The sequence below is a fragment of the Lutjanus erythropterus genome, chromosome 20 (assembly GCF_056507025.1).
Source record: "Lutjanus erythropterus isolate fLutEry1 chromosome 20, fLutEry1.hap2, whole genome shotgun sequence".
NCBI lineage: Eukaryota > Metazoa > Chordata > Actinopteri > Lutjaniformes > Lutjanidae > Lutjanus > Lutjanus erythropterus.
The window spans coordinates 27962065-27978563 of NC_139336.1; the positions used below are offsets into that span (position 1 = coordinate 27962065).

At 41.4% G+C, this 16499-nt stretch overlaps 1 protein-coding gene across 1 annotated transcript in view; it reads left to right on the top strand.

Moving 5' to 3' along the window:
• LOC146308652 (putative E3 ubiquitin-protein ligase HERC1) overlaps positions 1 to 16499 on the top strand; it is a 58368-nt gene that overhangs the window by 32470 nt on the left and 9399 nt on the right. Inside the window, exons 42-68 of the mRNA XM_084746591.1 lie at positions 1174 to 1353; positions 1484 to 1509; positions 2135 to 2218; positions 3371 to 3557; positions 3672 to 3799; positions 4612 to 4820; positions 4954 to 5213; positions 5314 to 5366; positions 5454 to 5651; positions 6982 to 7147; positions 7240 to 7489; positions 8177 to 8399; positions 8485 to 8762; positions 9515 to 9642; positions 10037 to 10164; positions 10835 to 11062; positions 11271 to 11398; positions 11532 to 11731; positions 11861 to 11975; positions 12159 to 12290; positions 12387 to 12485; positions 13464 to 13637; positions 13738 to 14022; positions 14153 to 14218; positions 15175 to 15300; positions 15400 to 15538; positions 15702 to 15883. Coding sequence (XP_084602717.1) covers positions 1174 to 1353; positions 1484 to 1509; positions 2135 to 2218; positions 3371 to 3557; positions 3672 to 3799; positions 4612 to 4820; positions 4954 to 5213; positions 5314 to 5366; positions 5454 to 5651; positions 6982 to 7147; positions 7240 to 7489; positions 8177 to 8399; positions 8485 to 8762; positions 9515 to 9642; positions 10037 to 10164; positions 10835 to 11062; positions 11271 to 11398; positions 11532 to 11731; positions 11861 to 11975; positions 12159 to 12290; positions 12387 to 12485; positions 13464 to 13637; positions 13738 to 14022; positions 14153 to 14218; positions 15175 to 15300; positions 15400 to 15538; positions 15702 to 15883 — 4372 coding nt within the window. The remainder of the gene's footprint in view (positions 1 to 1173; positions 1354 to 1483; positions 1510 to 2134; positions 2219 to 3370; positions 3558 to 3671; positions 3800 to 4611; positions 4821 to 4953; positions 5214 to 5313; positions 5367 to 5453; positions 5652 to 6981; positions 7148 to 7239; positions 7490 to 8176; positions 8400 to 8484; positions 8763 to 9514; positions 9643 to 10036; positions 10165 to 10834; positions 11063 to 11270; positions 11399 to 11531; positions 11732 to 11860; positions 11976 to 12158; positions 12291 to 12386; positions 12486 to 13463; positions 13638 to 13737; positions 14023 to 14152; positions 14219 to 15174; positions 15301 to 15399; positions 15539 to 15701; positions 15884 to 16499) is intronic.

Below are 16499 nucleotides of genomic sequence, written 5' to 3' on the forward strand. Positions count from 1 at the left end.
TACTTCTGGGTGACCAAGAGTGGCCACATAAAGTTCTACAGACTGACAGGTAGCTCGCTGGTTGGATGGATAGTCATCCTGCATCATCAGGACCTCAAAATTTGGTGACTGACAGAAGTTTATGCAGCACTTTAATGCTTCTGATGTGTATATTTCTGTTCTTTGGTGTCACAAAGAGCTCAGGAAGAAATAACTGATTATAAGCATTATTAGTGTTATTAGACAGCAAAATGATGATTCAGTAATTAATGTCAACAGATCTCAGAGAAGATGAACGCCGGATGTCCGAATGGATCATCATTAAACATCATCCCTTTGGAACTCTATAGCTTGAGCCAGTGGTGCAAAGGGAAATGCAACTGACAGCTTGTCCAGGGCATTGGCAAAAGTTAAATCAAGCTATATAGACTGAAACTGACCACATGAATAATGTAGAGACAGGAAGAAAAGGAGGCATCCTGTACGGTAATGATTTGTGGCTTAGCAGACACCTTTTAATGAACTTAATGGCTTGACAAAGTACACAGAATAGATTAGAAGCACAGCAACTTTAACGGCTTTTGACCTACAGGAAAGTACCTGTGCTATCGTGTGCATATCTTAAGAAATGATTTGCTCAAATCTATACATGTAACGTTTCCCCCAGCAAAGTTGTAATTTATTGAAATTTATCCCCTGAAAATAAAATTCCCTGATGCCTAGGCCCTGTCGTTCACTGGCCTTGCAGTAATCAAAGAGAAATCCTGCAAACAGTTATGTGACCGTTTCCTGCACAGACTTCAAGATCATCAGATTCATTTATTAGTAGCTTAGGTTTGGAAAGATTCTAAAATCTCATATCTGCTATGATAAAATCTTGTGGTTGGCTCTGTTGCTTGCAAACTACAAAAAAAAAAAACGTGTCAGAATCGGCTTGAAAGCAGACCAGAATCCACCTTTTCTTGCGGTCTCAGTCTGGGCGTTTGGTCCACACCCAGGTTCAGTTGACACCTTGCACACCAGCCCAAATGAACCACACTAACCTGGCAAAGGCACCAGGGTTTGTTTTAGGCGGACCAAATAAATTAGGGTTGAACGAGCCCTTATATTTCAAATGTCAGGACTAAAAACTGGCAGCGTAGCACCACTTGCTCTGTGTTATTACTGTATATACTGTATCTTCACTCCCTCTAGGCACATGGTCTTAACTCGGTTCCCTACGCTTACCGGCCTGGTTAGCGCTCCCCCCGTGCTGCACCCCTGCTTCAGCCTGGCCAGTTCTGCTTCTTGTGATGCCTTCACAGAGCAGCAGACTAGCTTCATGGAACCAGGTCCCTGCAGCACACAGGCCAGAAGCAGCCTGGGTAAGAACAAGTGCAGAGACGGTAATGGGGGAAAAACTGACGTTAGTGCATAGAAAAGAAAAGAAAAACGTCTAATTTAAATGTTTCTCCTTATTTAAAATGAGTGATAAGCAACATACTTTGTTAAAAAAAAAGAATAGCTTTGCTAATCGTTGCAGTCCTGCAGGTCAGTTCAGGTTTTAACTAACTTTTTCCTCATGCTGGCTTCATATTCACACTGCTACTAATATAATTTATAAATGAAGTTATGATAAAATGAGTAAAGTAGATTCCTGACGACTCAGTGGGAACTGTCTGTCTCTTGCATGGTCTTATCTGTTAAGCTATTTGTCACAACCGATCTGCTCAAAACAGCATGTGTTTTGTTCTGCTGTTGGACAGATACAATATTTAAACGCAATCAAACGCATGCATGACACAGTTTGCACACTCACACGCTTGAATGGCACCATTTGTTTCATCATCAGTTATGTTGGTGTTATTTTTGAACAGTTCTGGGAAGGTCATTGCTCTTACTTTGATATCCTAGGATACATTAGGATTAACAGGGTAGCTTTAATTATTCATTTTGGATATAAAAGCTGAATTGAATACTTGAAATAGAGTGGCTTCTCATAGTCTGTAAACTAAAAAGCAGAGGATGAACTTACAGGGATAAAAAAAACAAGATGTGGAAATCTTTTATTAATTTTACAAATTTCACTACACACATGAGAATTTCAAAATGGAGCTGTGGGCTTGTTTTTGTTTTCTGTTTTTTGTGTACTTTTCCTTTTCTCCTCAACCACCAGAACGGACACAAATGTTTGTCACCAGTCGGTTGCTAGAAATGGGATTCTCTATGAGACATATCTACTGGGCCATGGAGGCAGCAGGTACTGCTTTGCGGATTGTGTCTGATATCGCTAAACTTTTTGCTTCATGTGCTTTCTATTTTAAACATCTGTCCTTCACCGTGTGCTGCAGCCGTTTTGTAGTATATGGACTACAGAAAAGTCTAGTTTCTGAATGAAATTATGCATCATATTTCTGTGATAGAAGACTTTTAAGTTAATAGTTTAAGGATTAACGTGATCAGGGTTTCTGCAGGTCTGCAAAAAGCCTTAAAAAGCCAAAAATCCAACCATAATTTTAGGCTTTAAAATATCTTAAATATGATTTGGACAGGTCTGAAAAATTTATTAGCTCATGAACCTCAATATTATAAAGTTGCATTAATTTCGGTCTCACTTCTAAATGTTTTTGCCAGAATTGATGTGATATAGGTCTGGAGTTGCCTTCATTTAAAAGGTCTTTAAAAGTCTTAAAATTCAAATTTAAATTTGACTTGTTGAAACCTGCAGAACCCTGATGATGTTACTTCTGGTAGAAAATAACTGAGCCCTCCCAGTTGTATTAGACACTACATATTGTGACACAAATATAATAACCCCCCCTTTACATTTGTCATGTATTTGATATGTTATTATTAAAAGGGTGTTCAAAAATCTTAAAAGCCTCAAAACATCGTGTCCCTCAGAGACTGTAGCTCCTGGAATTGTGTAATTAGTTGGGTAGTTCTTAGATTTTGCTTCTCGTTTTGTCTCAGATTCCTAAAGCAGTGCATTTTAATTTCATACAGTGTTGCACACAGAATAAGACTACATTTTCTACAATGGTAAAAGTGAACAAATTCAGATTTTTTGCTCACGCATGGCACAGATTATGTATGTATCTCATATCTGTTTGAAAGTAAAAGAGAAAATATATAAATGGATATATATTTACACATTGCATCAAAACACAGTGTAATGTTTTGCACATAGACTCCACATTATTGTAGGCCTTCCCTCACTTATGATTTCACAAATTTCGCACGTTTCCCCTCGTCACACACTCTGTACCGTCAGAGCAGATGTGCCAGCCTGACCCGAGGCAGTGCACAGAAGCATGATCATCTGGTGGTGATGTAGGACATGAATTACCAATGCAGCACCCCGTGATCCATCTTTTCTCTGACAGTTCAACTTCCCTGTGGTCCCTCCCAGATGTAGCAGGTGACCTGGACTCTCAGACCATCGAGGTGTTGGCGAGCTGGATGCTGGAACACCCACTGAATGAGGAGCAGCAGGCGGCTGAGTCATCAAGACCGGAGGGTGCTCCTGAGACCCCGTCGCCAGATGGGCCTGAGACGGTACAATGTCCTGAGCGCCCCACCAGTCAACCCAGTGAAAGGTCAGGGATTTGAGGAAAATACTGACATTTGTCAGCTGGCACTGGCATCATGGTTTTCTTATTGTTTTAAATGCAATCAGTAGAATGATGGACTGTTTGTTATTTTGTTCACAGCCTGTTGCCAGGGCTCGACTGGATCGAGAGGGAGAACTTCTTGGACGTCCACCTCACCAGAAACAGGCCTCCTCCAGCACGGCGGCGACGCTCAGGCCCGAGTCAGAGGACTTCCTTCCGAAGGGCAGGTCAGCGTTACAACAATCAAGCTGTGTTAAGAGACATTATGTGATTGAAATAACATGATTAAATCTTTTTTTGCTGATTCCTGGGTTTGCTCTCTGTACCAACAAGGGAATTCATGACTTATTTAAAGATAATGCTTTATTGTCTTTCCAGCAGTTACTAGAGATACTTGATATCCCCAAGCAACATTTCTTTTATATCTGCAAATAAATTTTTATTTTATAACTTAATATTCTGTAGAAAACTTCTCTTGGAGTGCCAAAATGGAAAACATTTTGCATCTTTTTGTTCACTTCTTGGTTCCTCTGACACATGAGTTGCCAAATTTCTCGTAAATAGCAAAGAGATTTAGGTACTGTTATATAGTCATGATGATTGGCAGGAGGTTACAGACATGATCGTAACTATGTTTACAAGTAACAGACAAAGGAAGTACAAGATTCTTCATAGGCTGCATATTACCCCTGTTAGCCCTTGTCTTACACAAAATAAATGGTTCTCTTTCTTCTTAATGTAATAAGTATCAAGTATTTCTTTTGCTTCTGGGAGTACAAACCAATTTCCAGATTCTGGACATTTATTTCCAAGGTAATTAGTGGGATAAAACATAAATTAAAGAAGATACTGGTGTTTTCCTCGTAGGCCTTCCCTCCAGAGGATTGCATCTCCCTGCATCACACTCCAACTTCTTGAGAAACTCTTTTTAATTGCTCAGAAGTGCATCTTGGATAAAAGTCATCTGTCACCTGTTTAAACTAAATTAAAGGTATTAAAAAAAAAAAAACAAATAAAAATGTATACATTTTCTGTACAGACTTGCCATCACCCAACCCCCTCCCGCAGCTGTACCAGCAGCACACATCGGTCAGTGATTGGCCGGAGCAGGTGGAGTTTCATCCCTACTCTACTGAGGAGGAGTCAGAGCTGGGATACATGGACGATCCGTACCATGAAGAATCTTATGAGGACCTGCTCACACCTTCGTTCTTCAGCTTGGAGAGAGACACGCTCCAGATAGTGGAGGTGACACACACTGGGCTGGCATGGGCGAAACAAATTTAATTCAATTTGAATATACAGGTCATGATAACGTCTTTGAAACTTATTGTGCGTCTTACTCGAAATATCGCGATCCATTGTGTTTTCTTTCTTTTAGGCTGGAGAGGAACACAGTCAGATGGTGAAGTGTGAGCTGTGCAACACCCTCACCCTGCAGTTTAACAATCACATAAAGCGCCGTCACCCAGGTTGCGGTCAGAGTGCGGCGCGTAAAGGTTACGACAGCACCGGGGCCTACGTGGACGTCTGGTTCAAAGGAGAGTGTGGCTCCAACTTCCCCTTCTACCTCCTCTGCAGCACCTGCAGGGAAAAGTATCTGGCTGCAAACATGAGCGACCCAAGTTCCAAATATGAGAGGTAGATTATGTTTCTTTGTTCTCATACTTTTGTAAATACTTGGTGAATAAACTGATTATATAGCCTGGTATTTATCATCGTTGTCCTCCATTTGTTTCAGGATTAAAGGTCTGACTTCTGATCTGATCGGTCAACTGGACAGCACTTCAGATGGTAAGGTCACTACAACAGGTTGAGTTAATGATTTTAAATGATTTTACAATGAATTTTCTAATATGAACGATGCTTCTAATTACTTAGATGATTGGGAAATGAGTCACCAAGATGAGTGCGACTCAGACAAGCTGACAGGACTGGAGGACTTTGGGCTTTTGCTGAGACCACTGGGACTGACCGAAAAGAAGCTGGTGCCAGACCCCATTGCCTTCACTGAGCCAGATCCCCTCGGAGCCCTGGTTTACAGCTCAGCTGACCCTACAAGAGCAGTGGCTCCTAAAGGTATTATGGGGTTTTGTTCTTTGTGGTTGTTTTTAGCTAGTTTTGGTGTAGAAAGACCAAGTCCTGTTATATGTTGAATGCATTGTTTGAGTTAAGGTGTGTCTCAAAATATTTTATTCAGAAAATATTTTAAGTTAAACAGAACTCCAGAAGACAACACAAAAAGCAATGGTGTGCTTTTACTTTTGTGCACATGAAGTATGATAGTTATGATGTACAAGTGCAGAAGAGAAAAAAAGAAGACAAAAAACACCGCCAGGCAAAACTGTAAGTTAAGGAAACAGACATATCCTGGCTAAAATCTCTTCAACTCCCCCCTTTACTAGCATGAACACATTTTTGTATTTTTTAGAAGTGTTTTTTTTAGTCATAAAACTGTAAAAAGCATTGTGTTTTGATTATGTGCCTGCTCACATTTTGAAAGGGTTTAGAACATTATGATTCAAGTATATTCAACAGTTTTTGCAGCAAGTTTGGGGGGTTAATATGATTTATTACACAGACTTTGATGATTTAACCATTTTTGACTCATCAGGAATTTATAGAAATGGTCAAAATTCCCTCCAAAATATCACATTAAGACACCAAGACCTCGAGGAACAACATAGAAGATTTCAAGATATCACAAAATTTTGATATTTGGTGACTTTTGCAAGAATTGCATTTTTGGTGACTGGATGGTGAGCACATCTGTTCTGGAAATGGTTGAGCGACTCCTTATTGCTGATATATGTATATACATACACACAGGTCGACCTGATCTGAGAATGCAACCCTTTTAGGCAATTATTGAAGTTTTCAAGATTTTAAGCCACTTCAAAAGTCACTTTTTCTGCAGCTCTACCTGACAGATCTCCAGGACAGAGTGACACCAAACTAACCACCCACAAAGACAATTAAAATTCTGTCATCCACAGGCCTCTAAATATTAAATTATAAAGACAGCATTAGGTTGCAGTTACTCACAAGCTCACTGTCCTGTTGTTCATGTTGTAATGAATGTCTCTGTAATGTTATCTCTGATGGAAGATTTAGCCCACTTGTTGTAACACACACCCACAATCCCTCTGTGTCTGTTGGCAGCAGCAGAATCCGACCATAGCCAAACTTACTGCAGCACGGTGACTCATTACTCATTTATCATAGTTGGGCATCTGAAGCACGCACACAGTACTCCCAGTAGTCCCATTGGATCCAGTATTTTGACTATTTTGCAGCCTCACACCAGATGGAAAAGCGTGCCATGCTTGAAAAATGTGGGTTTAGCGAGATGTAATAGAATATAATAAAACATAATAGATGACTTTTGATATGTGTTTTTCCTCACCAGGGAATGCGTTGGTTGAGCAGAAGACATCTCTGAGCCTTGGACAGCAGGCAGTATCACTGAGGGACTTTCATGATAGACTAAAAGCTTTGAGAAGAGTCACCTCCACGGCTCAGATTCTGCTCGCTTACAGCATGGTGATGAGAGCACTGTCTCAGACTGCCTCCAGGTACACCAGACCAGAATTTAGCCTTGTTGATATATTTATTTTTTCAGTAATTTATCGTGTTTTCAAGAGTCTTCTTTCGTCTTCCTCTGCAGTGCGTCAGTGTGCAGCCAGTCTAACGGACTGGAGTCCTTGGGTCTGGCAGATATCCGTATTCTGGTTCGTTTGATGACCCTAGCAGCGGGGGGCAGGGCTCACACCTGCGTGGACAGACAGCCAGGTGTGAAGGGGGCGGCGACAGAGCGCAACAACTCCACCCGCCTCAGCTTCCTCTCCTCAGCCATCGGCAGTGTGGTGTCACACAGCCCTGCTGCGTACAGACAGCTGGTGGAGATCTGCACTCAGGTCAGTTTTCTTCTGTCAATACACAACTTAGAAATACTGTACATGCTAATTATATGCTATCATTGTATGATCTAAAATCTGTAGCACAATGACTATATCAGTTCTGTATTACAAACCTCTATAACAACCAAAATCCTTGTTCAGCTTTAGGAAATTTTCTGCCTTCCAGCCCTTTTTGGGTTGAAAGTTGTCAGTAGATAATGAGATGCGTGATGAATTTCTGATCCATTTAAGCATGTAATTATCCAAGGTTTTAAATATTTTGCTTTTTTGAGGCGCCTAAAAAGTCTAGTAAAAATTTTGGAAGTTCTGAGTGTATAAGGGTTTACAACATGAGAAAAAATGTCAAAAAGAGATTGTAACCACCACGTTGAATATCGAGCACTTCTATTCAGGAAATTGCTCAGAAACCCTCTATTTGTCAATATACGTACAAAGTCATGCATCAATCATTCAGATATCTGGAGGTGAGAGGTCAAGGGACACCTTTGAAAATTGTCATGCAATTTTCCTTGCCTAACTTTAGAGCATTTTTTTTTAGCCCCTTCCTAACAAGCTAGCATCGTATTGTTGGCCTTGGATGTGGGCGCTGGAGAGGTTGCAGAAAGAAGGGAGAACAGATGCAACCACTAGCAAATGGATTGAACATCTAAAAACTGAATATCCTTTTAATATTTCTGCCTGTAGGACCTGATGGCGGCAGCTACAGGGGTGAACATTGGTGCCATCAGTGACCCACAGCAGAGAGGATGTCTGAACTCCAGTCTAACAGCACAGGGAGCCCAGCAACAGAAAGACTACAATGACCAGACACCCCCTACATTCCTGGTCACACAAAGTCTGGTGTCTCTGCTCACTGAGAAGGGTGTTCACTGTTACAGCCCAGACAGAGCCGAACACGAGGCTAATGGTGAGAGAAAGCAGTTATTCATCAGTTTATTACAGTGTAAAATCGTTTGACTTTGTTATTCACACTAGCTGTCTGTTTGACCCAGACACGGGAAACCAGGGGGTGTCTTCTTCGTCCTTGCCTCCTTCCCCTTTACCCCATCTGAGTGCCAGAGTGGGTCCCCTGGAGCTGGCTAATGCGTTGGCAGCGTGTGTCCTGTCCGCCAGGCTGACCAGCAGACACCGCCAGTGGGCAGCTCAGCAGCTGGTGCAGGCCCTGGCTGCCACAGGAAGGGACGGTCCTAATCGGCCCCAGACATACAGTGACCTGGCTGGAGACTTGCGCAAATGTCCTCTCAAGAGACTGGAGGGACATTACAACAAGGTGAGGGACTCCTTTCATCCTTTTGTTCTCACAAAAGGATGGAATGTTTTTTGGGTTGTTTTTCAGAAAAAGTTCATCGTAGAAACTTAGAAACTTTTCTAATGCCAGGTCCATCCACTATCCACATAAACGATGTGGTGTGTATGTTCACTTCCACTGCAAAACAGCGATCTAATAATTCTGTTCTAAAATGATAAAATAAATGAACCCGTGTACCTTGTAAAATAACCAAACAGCATGATTCGTCCCTGTAGGACCTACTGACATCTGTAATCATATGTTTTTTTTCTGTTGATCTTTATGTATAGTCTTAGGTGTTTAGAGTACATATCAAAAGTACTCAAAAGTAATTCAGATACAGACGTTATAATAAACAACTGTGTATGCACAAGAGTTTTTTGCAAGTTTCCTTCTAAATACTTGTGGAAAACAACCTGCAACCTCTATATCTAAACAACTCTTTCTAAGGTTACGAAAATACAATAATTCTTATTTTCAGGTGATTATGCACTAATGACATATACTTATAAATATTAGATTCCATTTCTGCCATGTTCTGCCAATAGATCCCAGTGAGTTTTTTGCAGACTGGACCTTTAAGAAAACCCTCTGAGAAGCAGGCTAGTGGGAATATTCAGGTCTCCTTGGAAATGGGGATAACTTGGCTGCTGGCACATTTCAGTCCAGCATTTCAGAACCTGTCATTAGGGGTTAAGGTAAAAGAAGCATTCCATTATTTCTGTTCTGTTCAGGTGGCCAGCTGTACCTGGAACAGTGATCAGAGTTTACTGGCTACATGCTCTCAGGACAAGGTGGTGCAGCTATGGAGCATCAACCAGAGCACCGTGGAGCTACAGACCACCTTCTCCTGCATTACCAGGTTATGTCTGCTTGTTTCTGTCGTGTTTGATCCAGTGAAGGTTTTACTGTTTATTGTTGTTTATTGTTAGGCTATCATGCCTGCTGCTCTGTAGCAATGTAACAACAACTGTTTTGAAGCCTAAAACAAGGTCTTTATAGTTGATCTTACAATTAGCTAGTGGGTGTAAGGCAATGTGAGAGGCTAACTGCCAAAACTTTTCTGAGAATATTTGATTTAGAAAGTCTTAAATTCTGAAGTTGCACCCAAATACACAAGTTTCATCCTTAATTGCAAAGTGCAAAATATGAAAAGTTAGTAGTTTTTGCTTTCTTGTAGATGAAGCCTCAGACCTATGCTATCAACAGACTGATATATTTAAAAACTTTTCCCTCTTCTGACTCTCTGTCTGCAGTAAGACTGATAGATCCAGCAGTGAGAGGGCCGGTAGATGTCATCACATGTCTCCTGTATACTGGAGCACAGGGGGAAACTTTCTGGCTGCCCCAGAAAACAAACACATCAACATCATGAACATCAGGGGTGAGTCTGTTTTTTTTTTTTTTTTTGTCTCTTGACTGATCTGATGTATTTTTATTTCATCGCTTCTATTAAAAGAAAATTACTCTGGTTGATTGATTTTTCTTACTGTAACTTCAGTCTTGAGGAAAGAAGATCCTGCATCCAGATCTTGTTCAGCATCACATTTTATTGATAACAGACAATGTTCCCCCCATTTGGTGTGCACAGGTGTGAGATAATTATTCTCCTGTGAGATAATTATCCTCCTGTGGAGTGTCTCTCCATGATTGACAGCAACATGTGCACATTTTGTAATGTTGTATTCCACTATAAGAAAAAGAATGGAAAGAAAAACAGAAACAAGTGAGGCACCGCAACGTAAACATCCATTTATAAAAACTGCACATCTGATGAATGAAAACATCGTCCTTGCAGCTTTTATGAGTCATTCAATGTTGTGTGATCATAAGCACTACTTGTATCTGGAGTGTACCTTAAGAACTTCATCTTTATAACCTTGTCCATAACTATCTTAACTTCAGCTCAGCCACAGCAGCAAAGCAGTGCATCGCAAAGAACTGTCACAGGAGTTCGCAGACAGTTTTTAAGACACCTAAAATACTCTGCTTTGTTACTTTTTTTATCACAAAAAAGTAGTTAAAAAATATTTATTTTTCTGTTTACTTTGCAGGATCTCACTGTCATGTGGAGGCTCAGATGTCTCGGGTCACAGCCCTCTGCTGGGCTCAGGCCTTCAGCTTGTGGGTTCTGGACCAGCCAGCGGCCGGTAAAAACAGACCTGCTGAGAGCCTGTTGGTGGGACGGCTGGACGGCTCCCTCTGCTGGCTGCAGGTCACAATGCAGGAGATCGACCTGCACGTAAAGAGCACCGAACTCACCCACTGCCACAGGAAGGAGGGTGAGGAGATTAAATATTTCTGATGATGCTCTCAGCCTGTCTCTTTTCAGTATGCTAAGCTAACTAACCGCCTGCTTGCTGTAGCTTCATATTTTGTGCACAAACATCAGAGTGGTATCTTATCTTCTTATCTAACTCTTGGCAAGAAAGCAAATGAGTGTTTTTCAGTTTGTTTAAGAGGCTATTTGTCTCCTCTGATCTCTTCTAGCTCCCCAGTGTGTCGCCTGGCACAGTGAAGACAAGCCATTTGCAGTGGGCTACCCCAATGGAAAGATCCTTTTGGCCTCAACTGAGACATATGAGAATGAGCAGCCTGCAGTGCTGTCTGTCTTCCAGGTTTGTTTGTTTGCAAAATGCCACAAAAAAGACCCAAATCAGTCTACATATGTGACTTTGTTGTCATGCAGAAACATTTTCCAGTTGATTTTCTCTTACTGGCTGCTCCACTCTCGCTCTGCTCACATGACAGGATGCTGTGAGCTCTCTAAAATGGGACCCCACAGGACACCTGCTGCTGTGTTTGGGGAGGTCTGAGGTGGTGAAGATACTGGGGCGCTCTGGAGGCACCTGGGTAACCCTCCACTCCCTCCTTCACCCCAGCACCGTTAACATCGCCGAATGGTGCCCCCTCGCTGGCAGAGCTCCTGATCCCAGGCTCATGATGGCTGCGTGAGTTTACATAATTAATTCTTCATATATCTCTCTGAACTTAACAACAAAAAACCTTAACAGTGCTACAGTACAAAGAAAGAGAAGGATGACTGGAATTCTCATGTAATTCTCTCTGTGTTTGTACAGAGGTTGTCAGAATGGCTCCGTGCATGTCTGGACACTGCCACAGGGGGGCACTGTTGTATCTTTACCCAACATACTGAACAGCCCTGCGAGCCAGGATAAAAACACTAACATGAAGGTCAGTTTTAATCTGCTGTTGGAGCTCAGTTTTGCTGCCCTGGTTCCACTAATATCTTGATATTCTGGTAGAATAAAATCTTATCAGGATTTTATGTGCCAGTTATTCGTTTAGTTTGATTTTAAAGAAGTAGTGTCTCTGGTTTTGGCTGATGTAATCATCCAGTTCTGTTTCTTTTTACAGCAGGAGGTTGCAAAGTGTGTCTTTGTACTTCAAGGCCACATTACAGCGGTGAAGTCCTTGTCATTCTGCTCCAGTGGGCTGGCTCTGGTCTCTGGGGGGATCGGCGGGCTGCTCAACATCTGGTCCTTACAGGTCAGAAAACAACATTCACCGGTGCTGCTGCTTTCTGATTATTACTTAACATTAAACATCAGCAGTTATATTGTGTGTCTAACTCTAATCTTGCAGGATGGTTCAGTCGCACAGACGGTTACAGGTTTGGGTGCAGTCGTCAATACAACCTGGATACCAAACATGGGTGTAGCCGCCTGCTTTGGGAGGTCAAAGGTAATTTGGATCACTCATACCTTCAGTTTGCATCAGACATGAACGGAATAGTTTGACATTTGGGGAAATGCATTTGTCTGTTTACCTGCTGAGAGTGAGGTGAGAAATCAATACAGGTCTCATATCTTTGGCCCCATTTACGCCTGGCACTAACATGCATGTTAAGAGTAACGTGATCAGAAGCAGACAGCTTTAAGTAAAGGTTTTAATGCAGCCAAGACGCACTGAGATCTGATCACCCAGACCGCATTTGGAAGTGATCTGGACAGCAACGCAACCACATGTGTGTCCTGGGCCACAGTGAAGGATCGTCTACCCAACTCCTGTAAGTACACATGAAGCTGCCAAGATAAGCAGCAGGTGTTTGTGAACACACTGTTTCACCATATATAAGATTTCACCATTTACACTGAATTTCTGAAAGAAGACAATATTTTATTAACACTAACTTATCTAACTTTTGACAAGAAAGCAATAAAATATATTTCCCAAAATGTTGAGCTACATCACAGTGCTTTTCTTCATTATCTTCTATATCCTTTATTTAGTCTTCTTATATATTTTATTTATCAACTGCCTGTACATATTCCTGCTCCCCAAGTCACACATTGTAGATGTGTAGATTTCTATGGCCGGCAGCTCAGTGTTTTGCCTTGATCTATTTATTTCAGTTCATATTCTTATTATTACTATTTTTCTATTCTATTGTTTGTGTTATTCTTACTATTTTGGTTTTGTCTGTACTCCTACTCTAATTGTTTCTCACCTGTGGTTCATTCTCATTGCTGTTGCTGCTATGACAACTGAATTTCCCTCCAGGGATTAATAAAGGTTTATCTTAAATCTTAAATCTTCTATACTTATGTTTAAATATACAGTACTTGTCTTTTTATTCCTATATGAGCTCATGGAAGAAAGGTGCCCACATTTAGGTTTGTGTCACTTTATATTTCTGTTCTGTCTTTGTTTCTTTCGCAGGATGTTTTGTTGATCTGCTGCACCCCTGACTGGATCAGTCAGAATCATGTGTTGGCGTCCTGTCGTATGGTCCTCAGAAGCCAGAACATCCTCGGTCTACATCTGGCTCCTTGTTTGGCCGTCTTCCTGGAGAGGCTGCCCCTGCTGCTGCAGGAGCAGTACAGCTATGAGCGGGTCACTACTGAAACTTTAAATGTTTTAAAGTTGTTTTTGTGTTATTGTGTTTTGTGAGCTTCAGCAGAAATGTGACTTTGCATTTCTGGTCTTAACATAGAGCCACGTGGCAGCCGGCGACCAGCTCGTCCACAGTGCCTTCCTGCAGAGTCTCGCCTCCCTGACTGTCGGTCTGTCCTTAGAGAAACATCTGTGCCGGTTTCCTCGTCCCCCACACCACACCACTCCTGATGCCCACTCCTGCCCGTCAGAGTGGAGCTGGCTCGCAACCTACGCCACTACTGTCCGCAGTGCGGAGGCTATTGCCAGCGGTACTGCGTTCCCAGAATCCTTCATTGTTACAGAGTTTCAAGACGTGGATGACAGTGAAATCTCCAAGGCACTGGTGAGTTGCGACAATACTCTTTGTTATTGTTTGTTTAGGTAAAATGGCTGAATATTTCTCAGGATTTGACTGAAATATACTCAAGTTTATTCAGTGCAGGCATTCATTCAGACACCTCTCTGTCTTGTAGGACAACAGTAAGTGGAGCTTCAGGATGGATGAACAGCTGATGTCATGGGCCACCACCAGACCAGAGGTAACACAACAGCCAGTTTATACAGTACACCCTTTAAATAAAATATATATTTTTTTTTTTTTTCAATCTGGGCCCCATAAAGACAGAGCGCGGTTAAGTCTCGCCCACGCTGGAGGGGAGAACAGTTCATTGTTCTCCTTTGATTTGTATTGAATGAAGGTGCCTCTCAGTCTCTTTCCTGCTGCTAGCAAACAACATAAAAATGCCCCAAATCTTTCCCAGTAGGGTAAAGAACTCTGAACTAAGTTTTTATAAGCTGCTGAACTGAAAAATTGAGCCTTTAAGAGGAAGAAAGTGGATATAGATGTGAGACATCAGCAGGAAGAACAGGAAAGCTGTGGGGTCTTGACGAAGATTTAGTTACAGCTGCATATTTGACCAGACAGACAGTAGGAGTTGAAGCTAACTAATCATGAAAGGTCTGTTTTTTATCTTTGTGAGGTTAAATGATGATCTTGATTTGGTCAAATACTTGTAAATAGTATTTCACCTCTGGTCATTCATTTCTTCAAGAAAACCAAGGTAAGGAGAAGGAGATGCACTGACAGTACTGAGTTTGGCAGCTACCTTTTCCTCTCTGGTAGACATAGAGTGCTAAAATAATCAGATTACATACTGAAGGCTAATGTTTGTAGCTAGCTGCAGCCCTTTGTTGCATATAGTGGTGCTAACAGATTAATGGGGACAACAATTTTTAAAATTGGTTTAGTATTGAGGAAGAGCACTGGAGTGAATCTTCGGTACTACATAAACCTTAAAGGCTTAAAGTGCACCATCAAAGTTTCAGTAAGTAATTAAAAGTGCTTGTTTTTTCCACCAACAGGCTAAGATTGTTATTAAAAGTGTCTGACATTTGTTTAACATCATAGAAAGATTTTATCTTTGTCATTGTCATCTCATTTTCTTTTAGGTGAACCGTTATAATAGATTCCTGTGTAACCTTCTGTGTTTCTCAGGACTGGCAACAAGGCGGAAAGAGTGAGGTCTACTTGTGGGGGAACGGACGTTATGGACAGCTCGCAGGGATGGGAACCAACCTCATGTTGCCCACACTTGCACCCTCTCTGTTACAAACACAACAGGTAATGACTTTTTCCACTCAGGACTCAGACTTTCTGCCCTTGATTGCGACTGTTTTCTAAGTTTTCTTTGCCTTTGTGGGTGTTTTCATTGTCGCTCAGGTTGTGTGCGGGCAGAATTGTTCCTTCCTGGTCCAGTCCAACGGGACAGTCCTGGCTGTAGGAGAAGGACAGTATGGCAGACTGGGCCAGGGGAATTCTGATGATCTCTATGTTCCCACTATAATCTCTGCTTTTCAAGGTACAGTACTCATCCAGGGCCGAAACACCCAGGCTTTAAGCTGTTCTGCTTGTGAATGTTGTGACAAATTTTCATTCTTGATGTGGCAAAACTATTTTCATTCATTCATCACTCCTTTTGTTTCTTTATATTTTTTATAAATTGAGCTTTGCTCTTCGTTCAGGGTATGTGGTGACTCAGCTGGTGACGTCCTGTGGATCTGATGGACACTCCATGGCCCTGACCGAGACTGGGGAGGTGTTCAGCTGGGGAGACGGGGATTTCGGAAAACTGGGCCACGGCAACAGTGAAAGACAGAGGAGGCCCAAACAGATCGAGGCCTTACAAGGAGAGGACATTGTTCAGGTAGAGACAAACCTCCCTTCAGATCGAGAGGGATAGTTCTGTGTTTTTTGCTGTATTGTTGGAAACATGAAGAGAGTAGGTAGTACTACTGCTTAAGACATGAACCAGCCACTGATGCTCTTTTATTTCTTTAACGTATGTCTGTAGGAAATCTGCATTCAGTGCATCAGTATTAGGGGATGACCAATTCTCAGATCCAGTATTAATCATGTTTAAGATTTTCAATGTGATTTCCAGTAAGATAAATTAATTTAAAAATGCTACTTTGACTCTAATGCAGCCAGTCCTCTCTGCTCATTTACTCCATTAAACACTGGGGAGCTATTTTGTTTAGGCTCTATTTGTTTTAAGATGTTGAAAAGTTCTAATGATCTTTTATTCAATCTAAAAATCAGTATTGGTATTGAACCTTAAAAAACTTATTGGTCAACCACTAATCAGTATGATCAATATTTAATTATGGGGCAAATGTATTTTATTCAAACTTGTTGTCAGAATATTTTGTTTACTGCCCTCCAGATTACTTATTTGATCCAGTAAACAACAGTGTGTCTTTTGTGTCTATATGAGGAGAACCATCTGCAGTTTTCAGTTTTCTTTGTAAAAAAAAAAAAAA